Source organism: Pan troglodytes, chromosome 2 (assembly GCF_028858775.2).
Source record: "Pan troglodytes isolate AG18354 chromosome 2, NHGRI_mPanTro3-v2.0_pri, whole genome shotgun sequence".
NCBI lineage: Eukaryota > Metazoa > Chordata > Mammalia > Primates > Hominidae > Pan > Pan troglodytes.
In genome coordinates this window covers 136,692,878-136,707,808 of record NC_086015.1, presented here as the reverse complement: position 1 = coordinate 136,707,808, position 14,931 = coordinate 136,692,878, and the positions used below count along the sequence as shown (strand labels likewise).

The 14,931-nt window shown below is 43.0% G+C and overlaps 1 protein-coding gene across 1 annotated transcript in view; it reads right to left on the bottom strand.

Moving 5' to 3' along the window:
- Nucleotides 1-14,931, bottom strand: part of BFSP2 (beaded filament structural protein 2) — a 68,790-nt gene that overhangs the window by 12,251 nt on the left and 41,608 nt on the right. The window contains exons 2-4 of the mRNA XM_024355688.3: nt 12,948-13,030; nt 11,655-11,811; nt 9,827-9,988 (exon numbers count right to left, since the gene is read on the bottom strand). Coding sequence (XP_024211456.1) covers nt 9,827-9,988; nt 11,655-11,811; nt 12,948-13,030 — 402 coding nt within the window. The remainder of the gene's footprint in view (nt 1-9,826; nt 9,989-11,654; nt 11,812-12,947; nt 13,031-14,931) is intronic.

Genomic DNA, 14,931 nt, shown 5'->3' with positions numbered 1-14,931 from the left:
TTTTGGGCAAATTACCTAACCTCTTTGTGCTTCAGTTTCCTCCTCTATAAAATGCTAAAATCGCAATACCTATCTCATGTTGGGAAGATTGAATGAGAACGTACCTGTCGGGTGCTTAGAACCCTTGGTAGATGCTCCATAAAAGCTTGGCTGGCTCTGCTTTTGTGGAAAATTTCATCCTGCCTTGTAGAAGAGTAGCCTTTCTACCCATTTCTTGCCTCCCACAGCTACACCAGCCAACATCCACACTGGACTGTGGGTTCCTTATTTATAGGAACAACTTCTTACTCACCCCTCTGCCCCTTTTGAAGACCTAACATAGCTTTTTACACCTAGAATGTGCTCAACAATATTTACTGAAGGTTTACAATGTAGGCCAGGCACATGCTAGGGACTAGGGAAGCAGAGGAGGATCTACCAGGAATAGGATGAGATCAAATCTCCTTTTCATTAAGAGGATCAGCTATCGTTACTATAACAGTTGTAAGTCATTTTACAGTTATGTGGTGTCATGTGTTATTTAGCTAAGGATAGCTTTTGACAGGCAGCACACACTCCCGACCTTCCTCAGCCAGATGTAGGATTTATTTGGGAGAAGGCTGGATGCCATCCAGTCTGCACTAGCAACATGGGCTCTCCTCAGCGGGGATTAAAAAGAAGTGCACGCCTCACTCAGTGAAACTTCAACACTGGCAGAGGAGCTGGCCCGGCTAGGCTACAAGTTTCTCTGTGAGTTTACACAAGAACTGCCCAGCTATTGAAGCTGCTGTTTGAGTGTAGGACCAATTCCCAGCCCCCGTTGGAGCTGCCAAACAAAACACAGAGGAGTAAATGGCTTTGTGACCTTGCTGCCCCCTTGTAATAAGTAAGCTCATCCTCTTGATAAAATCAGCTGAAGAGGCTCAGCAATGAGTCTAATTCTAAAGAGAAAAATAGATTTTTCTATTATTTTATTTTAGGATGGGGTCTCACTCTGTTGCCCAGGCTGGAGTGCAGCGATAAGATCATAGCTCACTGCAGCCTCGACCTCCTGAGTTCAAGCAGTTCTCCTCCCTCAGCCTCCTGAGTAGCTAGGACTACAGTTGCGTGCTTCTACACCTGACCAATTAAAAAAAATTTTTTTTGTAGAGGTGGGGTCTTACTATGTTGCCCAGGCTGATCTCAAACTGCTGGCCTCAAGGGATCCTCCTGCCTCCGCATTCCAAAGCACCAGGATTACAGGCATAAGCCACTGTGCCTGGCCAGTCCTTACACTTTTTATGGGAAAGATCTATTAAAAAATATCTAAGATATGCTTTGAGATCAGCACAATCAGGTAGTCTGGGACGAGCGTTCTTTGAAGTCAGGGACTTCAGGAACCATAGCATCAAGTCAGGGCCTTGCACCTGGTTTGTCCTTGACAAATAGATTTTGAATGAATAAGTGAGTGGAGATTCCTTGGTAGAAGATGTAAGAAAGAGGTTGCAATGTTGGGTGATCCCCTATGTAGTTACCCAGATATTGGTAGTCAACCAGTTGTGAGTTTAAACACACAACATAAGAAGATAAGGGCCTGAGAGAGCACTCTACAATGTCTGTGTTTTTTTGTTTGTTGTCTGTTTTTTTGAGACAAAGTCTCACTCTGTCGCCCAGGCTGGAGGGCAGTGGAGTGTTCTTGGCTCACTGCAATCCTCCACCTCCTGGGTTCAAGGGATTCTCATGCCTCAGCTTCCCCAGTAGCTGGGATTACATGTGTGTGCCACCACACCCGGCTAATTTTTTGTATTTTTAGTAGAGACGTGGTTTCACCATGTTGGCCAGGCTGGTCTTGAACTCCTGACCTCAAGTGATCTGCCTGCCTTTGCTTCCCAAAGTGCTGGGATTACAGGAGTGAGCCACCACACCCAGCCTGTGTGTTCTCTTAACTAGAGAAAAGAAGAGGCAAAGAGTAGGCAGTACCTACCTCAATGAGACAGTCTTTTGGTTTTTCCTTTTAAAATCTGCTCTGATTCTTGATTCTCCCTATTCTCTTTGCAGCTGCACCAACTGGTATATGCTACTATAGCATACAACTACAGTAACCCAAATGGGCAAAAGATATGATCTGCTAGTACACACAAAAGCAATTTGCAAGAAATGCATTTTAACCCATAGTATTAGCAAAGATCACAAAGTATTGGTGAAGATATGGGGAAATGGACACTCTCAAATATTTCTGATAGAAATGTAAATTGTTATAATCTTTGTAGAGAGCAATTGGCAATATTTATCAAAATTACCAGTGCACACATTTTTGGGGCCAACAATTCCATGTCTATAAGTTCATTTAACAGATACATTTCTATATATGGAAATGAGAGGTATACCATGTTAGTGACTAATTTCTTCTAATAGCAAAAGATTGGAAACCACCCTCAATGCCCAGCAGTAGGGAACAGGCTAAACAAATTCTGGGGCATCTCTTAGCTAGAACAGAGGTTGACAACTTTTTCTGTGACTAGCTAGATAGTAAATGTTTTAGGCTTAGCAGGCCATATGGTCTCTGTTGCAACTATTGAACTCCACTTGTGTAGTGCAAATGCAGCCACAGATGATATGTAAATGAATGTGACGGTCATGTTCCAATAAAACTTTATTTGTAAAAACAGGCAATGGGTCAGATTTGGCTTGTGGGCCAGAGTTTGCTGCTCCCTGTGGTATAATATCATACAGTCATAAAGCAGTATGTTCTGAATACTACTTGTGTAAAAAGACAGGAAAAAAATATACATATATTTCTTTGTATATGGGTAAAATGTTTCTGAAATGACATACAAGAAAAGGATAACATTGATTGACCCCCATAGAAAAAAACGGTGGCTAGGACATGGGTTGGATAGCACTTTTCACTTTATATCTTTTGTATGTTTTGAATTTTGAACTAAGTGAATGTATTATCTATTATACATGTTGAAATAAAATAAAAGTCAATTTAAAAAGACATAAAAGCAAACAGGGGCCCTTTTGTGAAGCTCTCTGTGAGATTCAGAGATATGAAGATGCTTCGGGATCCCCGTTCAGTGTTTGCCTTGAGCACACTGGCTACAGCCATGGCTTATTTCACTGAAGAGCCCTCAGGGAGTCCAGCCAGCTCATCGGCACACAGGAGCCTCTAGATTACAGATGCTGTCAGGCGTCCTGCTTTTGCTGTTCCCCTGGAAAGGAACTTTCCCAGGTGGTTAACATGGCAATAGCACAAGAGGTCATCTTGTAGTCTAGAGTCAGAGTGGCAGTGCCCGTTTTAATTCAGCTTCATATATCTTAGAAAATATTGACTCTTGTTGGTAAAAGCAAGAATAGAAAAAGTCTAGACAGAGTAGCTTGTATAAAATGTCTGTGTTTACAGGGAAAATTATTGTTTGTAAGTGTAGATGACATGGGGAGATGCTATTCAAGGTTTCTCTTCTCCTCGTGGGTAAATCTAGACCTATGCTGTCCTCTAATAGAGCAGTCACTAGTCATCTGTAGCTGCTGAAATAAAAATTAAATATAATTAAAAGTTCGTTCCTCAGCTTTATTTATTTATTTATTTTTGAGACAGAGTCTCACTCTGTTGTCCAGGCTGGAGTGCAGTGGTGCGATCAGAGCTCACTGCAACCTCGACCTCCTAGGCTCAGGTGATCCTCCCATGTCAGCTTCCCAAGTAGTTCCCGTGGGACTGCAGGCACATGTCACCACACCTGGCTCATTTTTGTATTTTTGTGGAGACAGGGTTTTGCCATGTTGTTTAGGCTGGTCTTGAACTCCTGGGCTCAAGCGATCTGCCCACCTTGACCTCCCAAAGTGCTGGGACTATAGGCATGAGCCACTGCACCTGTAAAGCCCTTGTGGCCAGTAGCTACCATACCGGATTGCTGCGTGGATTATAGACTATGCCCATCATTGCGATATTTCAGTTAGATGGCCCTGCTTTAGATGATCTTGAATGTTTCTTTTGGCCCTAAGACTATCAACAACCAGAAACTTCACAATTCATTTCAATCTATTCACTTGTCTTCATTCTTAATGGTTTGCACAATCTGTCATCCTGACATGTGACATGAAGGCATGATGGTTACAGCTCAGATAAAGTTCCTGACCGCAGATGCCTCAAACTGACCTGAGGCAAGTGCAGACCTACTGTTAGAGAAGATAGCATGGGAGCAATCCATTTGTTCCTGACCCTGGGGACTCTTAAGACAGACTGAGTTCTCTCACATCCGGGCAACCACCAGCTTGTGCTGGTGATTGATTAAGCCTTTGGGTATTGTATACATCAACCAGTTGCAGCAGGCAAGGGACGGAGAAATGAGGCCTCTGGGAATGAAAGTGTGGAGTCAGCTTTGGGCAAATGGAAATTGAATGGAAGGAGCATCTCAGGAAGAAGGCTAAGAAGGCAAAACAGAGCTTGCATTGCAGGAGGCAGACTTCAGACCAGGCTTAGGGTGAGGGAACAAAGACGTCTCAGTGCCCCGGCTGAGAAATTGGACAAGAAAGACGGGACCCGTGCTCCCCTAGAGGAGGTGGGCTGAGGGCAGAGCTGTTTGCCTGGCAGAGGAGGTGAGATGGTGGGGGTTTGGGGAGGGGCAGAGTTTTAGTTCTCTGCTCAACACTGAGGGGCCTGGTAGGCAGAATTCTAAGATGGCCTCCATGATCTCTGCTCTCTGGTGTTATGTCCAATGATTAAATTATGTTAGATGACAAGGATGAAGAGATTTTGACATGTAATTATGGTTCCAAATCAGCTAAATTTGAGCTGATCAAAAGAGGAGTATCTGAGTGGGCCTGACTTAATCAGATTAAAGGCTTAAAATGGTAATGCTTTTCTGTTGGCCCTGAAGGAGCAAACAGCCATGTTGTAAATGGCCTCTGAGGAGGACTGGCCTCTAGGAGTTGAGGACCTCAAGCCTACATCTGCAAGGAATTGAACCATGCCAAGAACCCGAACAAACTCTGAAGATGAGAACGCAGCCCTGGTGGGTACCTTGATTGCAGCTTTGTGAGACCCTGTGATGATGCAGTGTAAACAAACCTATTGCACTGCCAGTCATATAAAAGTCTAGCACATACAATTATGTGCCGTGCATAACACTTGCTAATAATAGTAAATGTTACTGGTTTAAGTATTTACTGTATCTATACTTTTTATCATTAGCGTACTCCTACTTATTAAAAAAGAAAAATAGTTAACGGTAAAACAGCCTCAGGCAGGTCCTTCAGGAGGAATTCCAGAAGAAGGCATTGTTGTTACAGGAGCTGAAAGCTCCACACGTCACTGCCCCTGAAGACCTTTCAGTGGGACAAGATGTGGAGGTGGAAGACAGTGATATTGATGATCCTGACCCTGTGTAGGCCTAGGCTAATGTGTATGTATGTGTCTTAGTTTTTAACAAAAAAAGTTTAAAAGGTTAAAAAAAACCTTTTCTTAAAAATAGAAAACAAGCTTATAGAATAAGGATAAAAGAAATAATATTTTTGTATAGCTGTATGACATGTTTGCATTTTAAGCCAAGTGTTATTATAATAGAGTCAAAAATTTGGAGTTGGGGGCTCTGTGCCCCTTCTCACATACGTTGCCTTAAGCATCTCCTCCATTTGGCTGCTCCTGAATTGTATCCTTTATAATAAGCTGGCAAAAATATGTAAAGTGTTTCCCTGAGTTCTGGGCACTGTTCTAGCAAACTATCTACTTATCCCTCTGCAGAGGACGTTGTGGGAACCCCTAATTTATAGCCAGTTCATCCAAAGTATGGGAGGGCCAGACTTGTCATCTGAAGTGAGGGCTGTCTTATGGGACTGAGCCCTTAACCTGTGGGATCTGATACTACTTCAGGCAGGTAGTGTCAGGATTGAATTGAATTATAGGACACTCAGCTGGTGTTTGGAGATCTGCTTGGTGTGGAACAAACCTACATATTTGGTGTCAGAAGCATTTTGTAAGAGCATAGGAGACAAAAAGCATTTTTTAAAAAAGAGATGAGGTCTCACCATGTTGCCCAGGCTGAAGTAGAGTGGCTATCCATAGGCATGATCATAGTGTACTTCTCCTTTGAACTCTTGGCCTCAAGCAATCCTCCTGCCTCAGCCTCCTGAATAGCTAGGACTACAGGCACATGCCACAGTGCCCAACTTAAAAAAAAAGTTGTTTTGTTTTACATGACTAACTAGGAGGTCTAGAGTGTGGTGTGGCATGTTGTCTGAGGTTCCTGAAGCATCCCTGAGTACCCTGCATTAGGTAACCACAATAAATAGACAAGGAAGAGCTAGACTTTAAGACCCTCCAGAAATTCTCTGGACCAATCTGATCCTGTCATCTCTGAATCATACAACTTCAGAAGCTCCAAAAACTGGACCATGAGGTTTCTGACATTCGTAACACCATAGCTGGAAAGAATATGATTACTGCACTGACCTTAGCCGAACCTCTTAATAAATTTTTTTTGTCTCTATTTTATTAAGCTTTTAATGACTGAAAAAATAAACAGAATTGGCAGATAAGTTCTAGCAGTTGCTGATGGTACCGCCTTTATCCCTTAGGCTTTTGCAGTTTAGTGCTCTCCTGTTCCCCCTGCCAGATTCTGCATCTTTTTGCCTGAGAGTTTCTCTGAAGCCTTTGGAAGGCCACTCTGGTAGCAGATGGCAGAAGACTGTTGGGAGATGGTATTAACATCTCAGCTCCCTCGCCTTTCCCCTCTCCTGTAGTCTATACCGTTTCTCACAATTCTTCTTGGTTTACACGTCAGTCTCCCACAGTGGTAACTGGTTTGATTATGCATTCTTTGTTGGTTCCCTTCTTTGCTTCTCTACTGGTATTTTGTTGGTTTTTAACTCCCCAACTTCCAGGTAAACTACCTTAACTCCAATATTTGTTTCAGGATCTGCTTCTGAAGGAACCTAAACTAAGATATAAATTAATCATGTTAATTAATTTTCAGCCTCTGTGGTCCGAAAGGTAATTAAATGCATGCTTGCATTTTCTTTACAAAAGCTTTTGAAAGCTGTGTGTGCTAAGCCATTTCACATTTATGCTTTGCCGCCAAGAAACCGACAAGAGATGCTCAGGATGAGCAAATGTCAGCCCCTGAGGGCACAACTGCAACTGACAAAACTATTTATTGGAGGAATTCTGGCTGTCAGTTCAGATCTCTGTTGATGATCAGAGGAATTCACTCATTCTGCAAATATTTTCTGAGCTCTGCCTTTCTGCAAGAGGCCCAGGCAGCATTGGCCAAGCTAAAACAAATACTGTCTGTTTTCTCTGAGATGTAGCTTTCAGATTACTCTATTAAAAAAACACTAATGAATCTGTTCAGAATTAATGTTTGAGTTACTGTTGGGCTAGTGATGATTCTCCAAGGGGTGAGGAGGAGATAATAATGACCTTTTTTTTTTCTTTTTCAAACTATGAAGGATTTATTTCTGATAATTATAATAGTCTGTCCTTTCCCAAAGAAACAGTTACCACAGTGTGGTGCACACCGCAGGAGGGCTGGGACAGAAGCAAAGTTTGCAAACTGCTGGGCCTCTGAGGTTTAGCTTTAGAAGCAGAGCCAGGGGAGAAACGATGCAGCCCAATGCAGACAAAAGGTCTCTGGACCAAGAACAGGAGAGTTGAACTATGGAGCTCTCAACCAGCTGTGTGATCGTGGGAAGTCACCTGCACTCTCTGGGTCTCAGTTTCCTCACACCTAAAATTAGGGAATGGGATCAGATGGTCTCTAGGACCATTAATTATCTGTTATCTGTCATGAGTCTGTTAAAAAAGGCAATGGACCAAACTCAAATCTATGGCTTCACTTTACCTCTGTGTTGCTCCACTTCTCATCAGGTTGGGTGGGGCGAGAGGAAGTCATTTTTTGAATAACTAGGCGCTATTTGCCATCAAAAAGTGTTTGTAGTGACCTGGCTCAAGGATTGGTGGTTAGAAAGAAAGGAAGCTATTGAAACGGGGTAGGGGTTGGAGAAATGGGTGAGTGAAAGGATGTTTTCTAGGCTGGAGAACATTTGGGGGATCCAGAATTGATGAAGACCCTGCTGGGAAGGTTCTTGTTGATACTTGGGGGATAGAGGGAGTATGGTGGGGGAAAGGACAGAAAAGCCTCTCCTATTTTTCTTTTCATAGCTTTTTATAATTCTTATGGTTCTCAAATCTGGCTGCATATTAGAATCATCCAGAGAGCTTTAAAAATCACAAAGTCCCTCTCCTCCGTCTGATTTAGTTGGTCTGGGATGGCGAATTTTGAAAATGCTCTGAAATAATTCTGCTGCGTAGCCAGGATCAAGAACCACTAAATAGTAATCAAGAGCTCAGAAACAGCCTTTTGCCTTAACTCAGACATCTACCTTATTTTCTCTACTTTTCCACATTTTCCTTCCTTGTCACTTTTCATCCTCTGTTTCAAGATTACAAAGTCAGAAATGGGTGGGAGATGGAGAAGGGAAGAACAAACCCTATGCATCCTATTTTCTGGTTAATTCCTGTATTATTTATGAGGTTTAATAAAAGTTGTTTTTCTTCCATGAATATAATGTATACTATTTAACAAAAACTTGAGAAATACTCAAAAACAAAAAAGAAAAAACATCTCAAAGTGTCAGACTGATCCATCACTCAAAGGCAACAACTGCTAATCCCATTTTAGTCTTTTCTTTCTAAAATTTTTTCTCAATGCCTAGTTTCTTTGTTTGAATGTTTTACCCTACTGTATATACCAGGAAGTGGCAAACTGCAGTCCACAGGCCAAATCCATCTCACCGCTTATTTTTGTAAATAAAGTTTTATTGGAACACAGCTATGCTCATTTGCTACCTATTGGCTACAGCTGCTTTCACACTGCAGTGGCAGCGCTGAGGAGTTACAACAGAGGCCATCTGGCCCAAGAAGCCTGAAATATTTACTGTCTCGTCCTTTACAGAAACTATTTTTTGGCTTCTGGCATATACCATTCTGTACTCTCATTTTCTCCTCATTTTACCTTATATTATGAGCACATTCCTATTTTATAAATGCTTCATAAACATTAATTCGAATAACTGCCTGATATTTTACTGCACATAGGTAGGTTGTGGCTTAGATTTTCTTCTACTGGTAAATGTGTATGTTTTTTTCACTCTTATAATGCTTCAGTGAGTATATTTGGACACAGATGATTAGTTTTTTCAATTATTAGTTTTTTTTTTTTTCAGGCAGAGTCTCGCTGTGTTGCCCAGGCTGGAGTGCAGTGGCCCAATCTTGGCTCACTGCAAGCTCCGCCTCCCAGGTTCACACCATTCTCCTGCCTCAGCCTCCCGAGTAGAGGGGACTACAGGCACCCGCCACTGAGCCCGGCTAATTTTTTGTACTTTTAGTAGAGTCAGGGTTTCACCCTGTTAGCCAGGATGGTCTCGATCTCCTGACCTCATGATCCGCCCGCCTTGGCCTCCCAAAGTGCTGGGATTACAGGCGTGAGCCACCACCACCGGCCTCAATTATTCTTTCAGGATTGTATTCAGATTATTCAGTTGGTAGCTAGGGGCATTTTAACACTCTTGGTGCATATTACTAAATTTCTTATTCAAAGGCAGTGCGCTAGTTTGTGCTCTTCAGTAATACAGTAGAGAACCTACTTCTCCACATACTTGCCAGCATTATTACCATTTTAAACATTTTCTACTTTTAGATAGGTAAACAAAAAGCTATTATTTTAATTTTCATTTCTTCTGTTTCTAATGAGGTTGAACTTGTTACTAAACCGTTGTTATTTCTTCGTCTGCACATTGACTAGTTTGCAGCTCAGCATGGCCTCCTTCTGCATAGGGCAGAGTGGAGGATGCCGGTCCTGCCTCTCACCTTAGCTTGGAGCAGGGCTCCTGCCTCCACCCGGTTCTTTTCAACATTTCTCTCCCACTGAATTCTGATCATCTCAAGGATGTCGTCCAGACCAGTGCCAATGGGAACATCCATTTGTTCCAGCTCACACCCTGCCAACTGTTTGTGCAGCAGCTTCACATCCTGAAAACAACAATATACATCTTAGATGAGTTATGGGGGGAAATAAATGGCATAGAATTCTAGCCAGCAGAAAACCGGCTCTGTGGGCAATTCTTTTCTCATTCCAGAACTGCCAGACACAGGCTTCACAGAGACTGGGAAAGTCCCTGACCTTCTTCCCAGCGTAAGTGTAATTTCTCTTTTCCCAAGGATGCATTTCTCCCTCTCTCCCTCCCTTCCTTCCTTCCTTTCCTTCTCTCTCTTTCTTTCTTTCTTCCTCCCTGCCTCCCTCCCCCTCCCTCCTTCCTTCCTTCCTTTCTCTTTCTTTCTTTCCTTCCTTTCTTTCTTTCTTTCTTTCTTTCTTTCTCTCTTTCTTTCCTTCTTTCTCTTTCTCTCTCTCTTTCTCTCTTTCTTTCTGTCTGTCTTCCTCTCTCTCTCTCCTTCCTTCCTTCTTTTTTTTGACAGGGTCTCACTCTGTCACCCAGGCTGGAGTGCAGTGACATGATCTCAGCTCATTGCAGCCTCCATCTCTTGGGCTCAAACAATCCTCCCACTTCAGTCTCCTGAGTAGCTGAGACTACAGGCACAGGCACGGCACACACCACCATGCCCAGCTAATTTTTGTATTTTTAGTGGAGACAGGGTTTCACCATGTTGCCCAGGCTGGTCTTGAACTCCTGGGCTCAAGTGATCCCCTGCCTCGGCCTCTCAAAGTGCTGGGATTACAGGCTTGTACCACCATGCCTAGCACCAAGGATGCATTTCTTAGGTTGGTCTCCACAAGCCCAGGCCCAAAGCAGAAATCAAAATAAAACAAACAAACAAACAAAAAAAACCACATGTATACATATGTAACTAACCTGCACATTGTGCACATGTACCCTAAAACTTAAAGTAAAATAAAACAAAAACAAAAACAAAAACAAAGTAAGCAACAACAGCACAGGGAATTTATGCATAAAGCCAGACAAGGATGAAAGAGACTTAAAAGATAACTTTGGCATCTCTAAATGGTTGCTGTTGGAGAGTAGTCTTAAATCACTGAGCTAAGAACAAGAAGAAATGGGCTTACAGTTGCTGGTTAGCTTAAGTTGGTCTCAAGAAAGAACTTCCCAATGTGAGCATCGTTAAGTGGGTTTTGACTCTTTCAACTTGAAGCAGCCTAAATCTTGGATCAGACAGTAATATGTGTGAGGTGGTTTAGAATTGCTGAAGTCTCGCAGGGAACTAGACCCCATAACTGTTGGAGGTCCTCTTCAGTTCTGTCACTCAATAATCTGACCCAATTTTGTTAATGAGTAGATGTCAACCACAGCTTGGATCTACCCTCAGAGTTATTTTGTTTGTATAATACAGTGTTGAAAAAAAAACCTGACATAGAATGCATTGAGGAGGGGTTGCTCCCTCTAATTTAACACAAGTTCCCTCATTTGCTAGTGCCAAGACTGGCTGCCTTCCCCTGTTTCTGTACCACACTGGTTCCTGAAGCTATTTGAGTTTGAGACTGCTGGGGTAACCTGACCCACTTCAAGGATCTGAAAGTATTTTACAGGTATGTTCCCTGCAGTCCTGGGCACGCAATGTGGAGAGTCAGAAATGAGCTACTGTGGCCTTGTTATGAAGCACAGGCAGACAGATGTGAACTTCTGGTCTTGTGGCCAACCCAGCAACCCCAGCCCCCTCCTACCTCTTCATAGTTTCTTGATAGAGAGCCAAGTTCTTCTTTCAGACTTTCTATTTGACTCTCCAGGTCCATTTTAGTCAAATTAGCTTCATCAATGACTTTATACAGAGAGTTAATTTCCTCTTCTGCCGCCTTTCGAAATGGCTGCTCATTTTCATATCTGCAGATAAAGGAACTTAATTAGCATAACTGAGTAGCCCAAAAGAAAAAGAATCAGATTATAAATGTTACCAACAGGCCAATTATGTGATAGTTAGACAATGAATGGTAAAAGTCACTGTTTCAATAGATTTGAGGGCATAGACAATGAATGGTAAAAGTCACTGTTTCAATAGATTTGAGGGCACTGTTAGTGCAATTGTCACACATTGATTTATTAAAATGAAGGCAATTGCAGCCAACTTCTGATAACCTGGCTTCACAGGCTACCAGCCTCATGGGAGTGTTGCAACACAGAACTCCAGGGAAAACTCAGGAGTTCAGATCCAGGTTAGGGGATCCGGCATCTTCATCGCTATCCTGATTGTCCTCCTTTTCAACCAAGGATCCTTTAACAAACATTACTGACAACCTGCTAAGCACCAGGGTGGGGACCCCAAAATAAGAAATGTGGTTTCTATCTCCAAAGCACCCATGTTAAAAGTGTCCATCTCCAGGAGAGTGGCTGCAAACCCAGATGCCTTCAGGGACTGAGTGGGAGGTGTAGCTGAGCACGGTTCTCAAGCCTGGATGCACATTAAGTCACCTGGTGAGCTCTAAAACTGCTGAAGCCTGGACCCCACCCCTGGGGACTCTGATTTAATTAGTCTATAGCTTGTGCACTGCACTGACATTTTTAAGTGCCCAGGTAATTCTGATATGCAGCCAGGTTGGAGAATCATTACTGTAAGCTAGTAGTTCTCAAAGTATTTGAGTCCCAGGACCAGCAGGATCAGCATCCCTGGGAACTTGTTAGGAATATAAATTTGGGGCCCTTCTCCAGACCCATTGAATCAGAAATTCAACAGGGTGGGTCACAGCAATCTCTGTTTTCTATATGGCCCCTGGGTGATTCTGAGCATTCCAGAGTTTGAGAACCCTGCTCTAAACCAACTGACAGTGGGCAAAATCTTTGAGCCCTTGGGGCCTACTTTGTGTCTACAAGGAGGGGTGTGAGCTGGATAATCATGGCTCTGTTATCCTGCCAGCCTCCCCTGAGGTAGAAGGTGGATGATGCAGGCTCCAGAACAGCATTATCCACACTGCCTAGGAGTCTAGGGATGTGGAGGGACTGTCGCCTCTGCTGTAAGGCATTACCTCTCTTTAAAGTCATCTGCTCCGGCCTGGATAGTTTCTGTCTGCAGCATGAGCCGGGCATTTTCCAAGACTGCCTCACCCACCTAGAGCGATCACACACACCAAAGGAGACAAGGTCACTGGGAGCGTCAAGATCACTTACCACCATGACTTGTGTTAGGCACAGAGGCTCTGGGGGACCTCAGAGAACCTTTCTTACAGCAAATATTTGTGGAATTAAGATGTCCCTCTCTTTGGACAATGGTCAGGGTGGGGGGATATAAATAATAAGGCATAAAATCTGGATATCTTCTAAGAGTTTTTAGAGTGGGATTTTTGGCACAAAAAGACTATTCAAAGGCAGGCTTGTTCATAGCCTCTGTCACAGTGACAAGCTTTCATCTCTCCAGGGCAGAGTCCGGCTCCTTAGATGAAGTTTCACTGGCTTTGCCTAGCAGCTCTTAAAATTTCTGGTCATGGATGCCTTTGGAAGGCTGGTGAAAGCTCTAGATGAGTGCTGAGAGAGCTTCCTGTGATGGTGGAAATGCTCTGTCTGCACTGTCCAGCATGGTGGCCACCCGTGGCTACCGTATTGGGCAGCGTGGCTCTAGAGTTTCGTCTCCCCCAAAACATACACATGAACATAAACATTGTGGATATAGTTTAGGGGTTTCATGGAGCCTTGAGGAGTGGTTTTTCAAACTTGAATCCCCAAGCCTCTCAGGATCTCCCACAGGTAGGGAATGAGGGGTGTCCTCCCTTCAACCCAAGAAACTCCTATATATATATATATATACATATATATACATATATATACATATATACATATATATATATATATATGTATAAATGGTGAGCTGAAGGCTCTGATAGGGGGAGCCTGCGGGGTGGAGCCAAGTACCAGCTATGGGAGAAGAAAATAACTGCTTTCCCCTTGCTCCAGTGTGGCTGTCTTATTTTGTTTCATTTCATTGAATTTCTTTTTTTTTTTTTCTTTGAGACAGAGTCTTGCTTTGTTGCCCAGGCTGGAGTGCAGTGGCGCAATATCTGCTCACTGCAACCTCTGCCTCCCAGATTCAAGATATTCTTGTGCCTCAGCCTCCTGAGTAGCTGGGATTACAGGCATGTGCCACTGCGCCCAGCTAATTTTTGTATTTTTAATAGAGACGGGGTTTCACCATGTTGGCCAGGCTGGTCTCGAACTCCTGACCTCAAATTATCCACCCATCTTGGCCTCCCAGAGTCCTGGGGTTACAGGTGTAAGCCACCAAACCCTGCCATTTTCATTGAATTCCCCACTAGCAAAGCTAATCATTTCTGTTCCAGCTTGGCCTGGGGCACACTGGGGAGCAGGCAGACTAGGGTGTCTCCCTTTCCCAGTTCTTAATCACTCCTGTCTCTCACCTCTGGTGCCTGGAGTTCTCCTTCTGGTTGATAAAGAACTTGCAACTCATTCACATTTAAGTATCAAAGGACTAATATTGGCTTAAAATAGTGATTTATATCCTTCTTTTAAGGTAACAATTCCTACCCTCCAAAATTAAAGCTTATAGAAAACCCATAGGTATGTACAGTTGTCCTTTGGTATCTATGGGGTCTTGGTTCCAGTCCCCCACAGATGCTCAAGTCCCTTATATAAAATGATGTAGTATTTGCATATAACCTACACACACATCCTTCCATATACTTTAAATCATCTCAAGATTACTTATGATACCCAATACAATGGAAATGCTATGTACATAGTTGTTATTTATTGTGTTATTTAGAAAATAATGACAAGAAAAAAGCCCACATGTTCAGTATAAACGCAATCATCTATTTTTTAAAAAATATTTTGATCTACAGTTGGTTGAATCCATGGATGTGGAACCCATGGATGTGAAGGACTGACTGTACTTTGCACTAGTGGTTCTCAAAGTGTGGGCCCTGGACCAGTGGCAGCAGCATCACCTGGGAACTTGTGAGAAATGCACTTTTCAGCTCCTGTTTCAGATGGACCTAT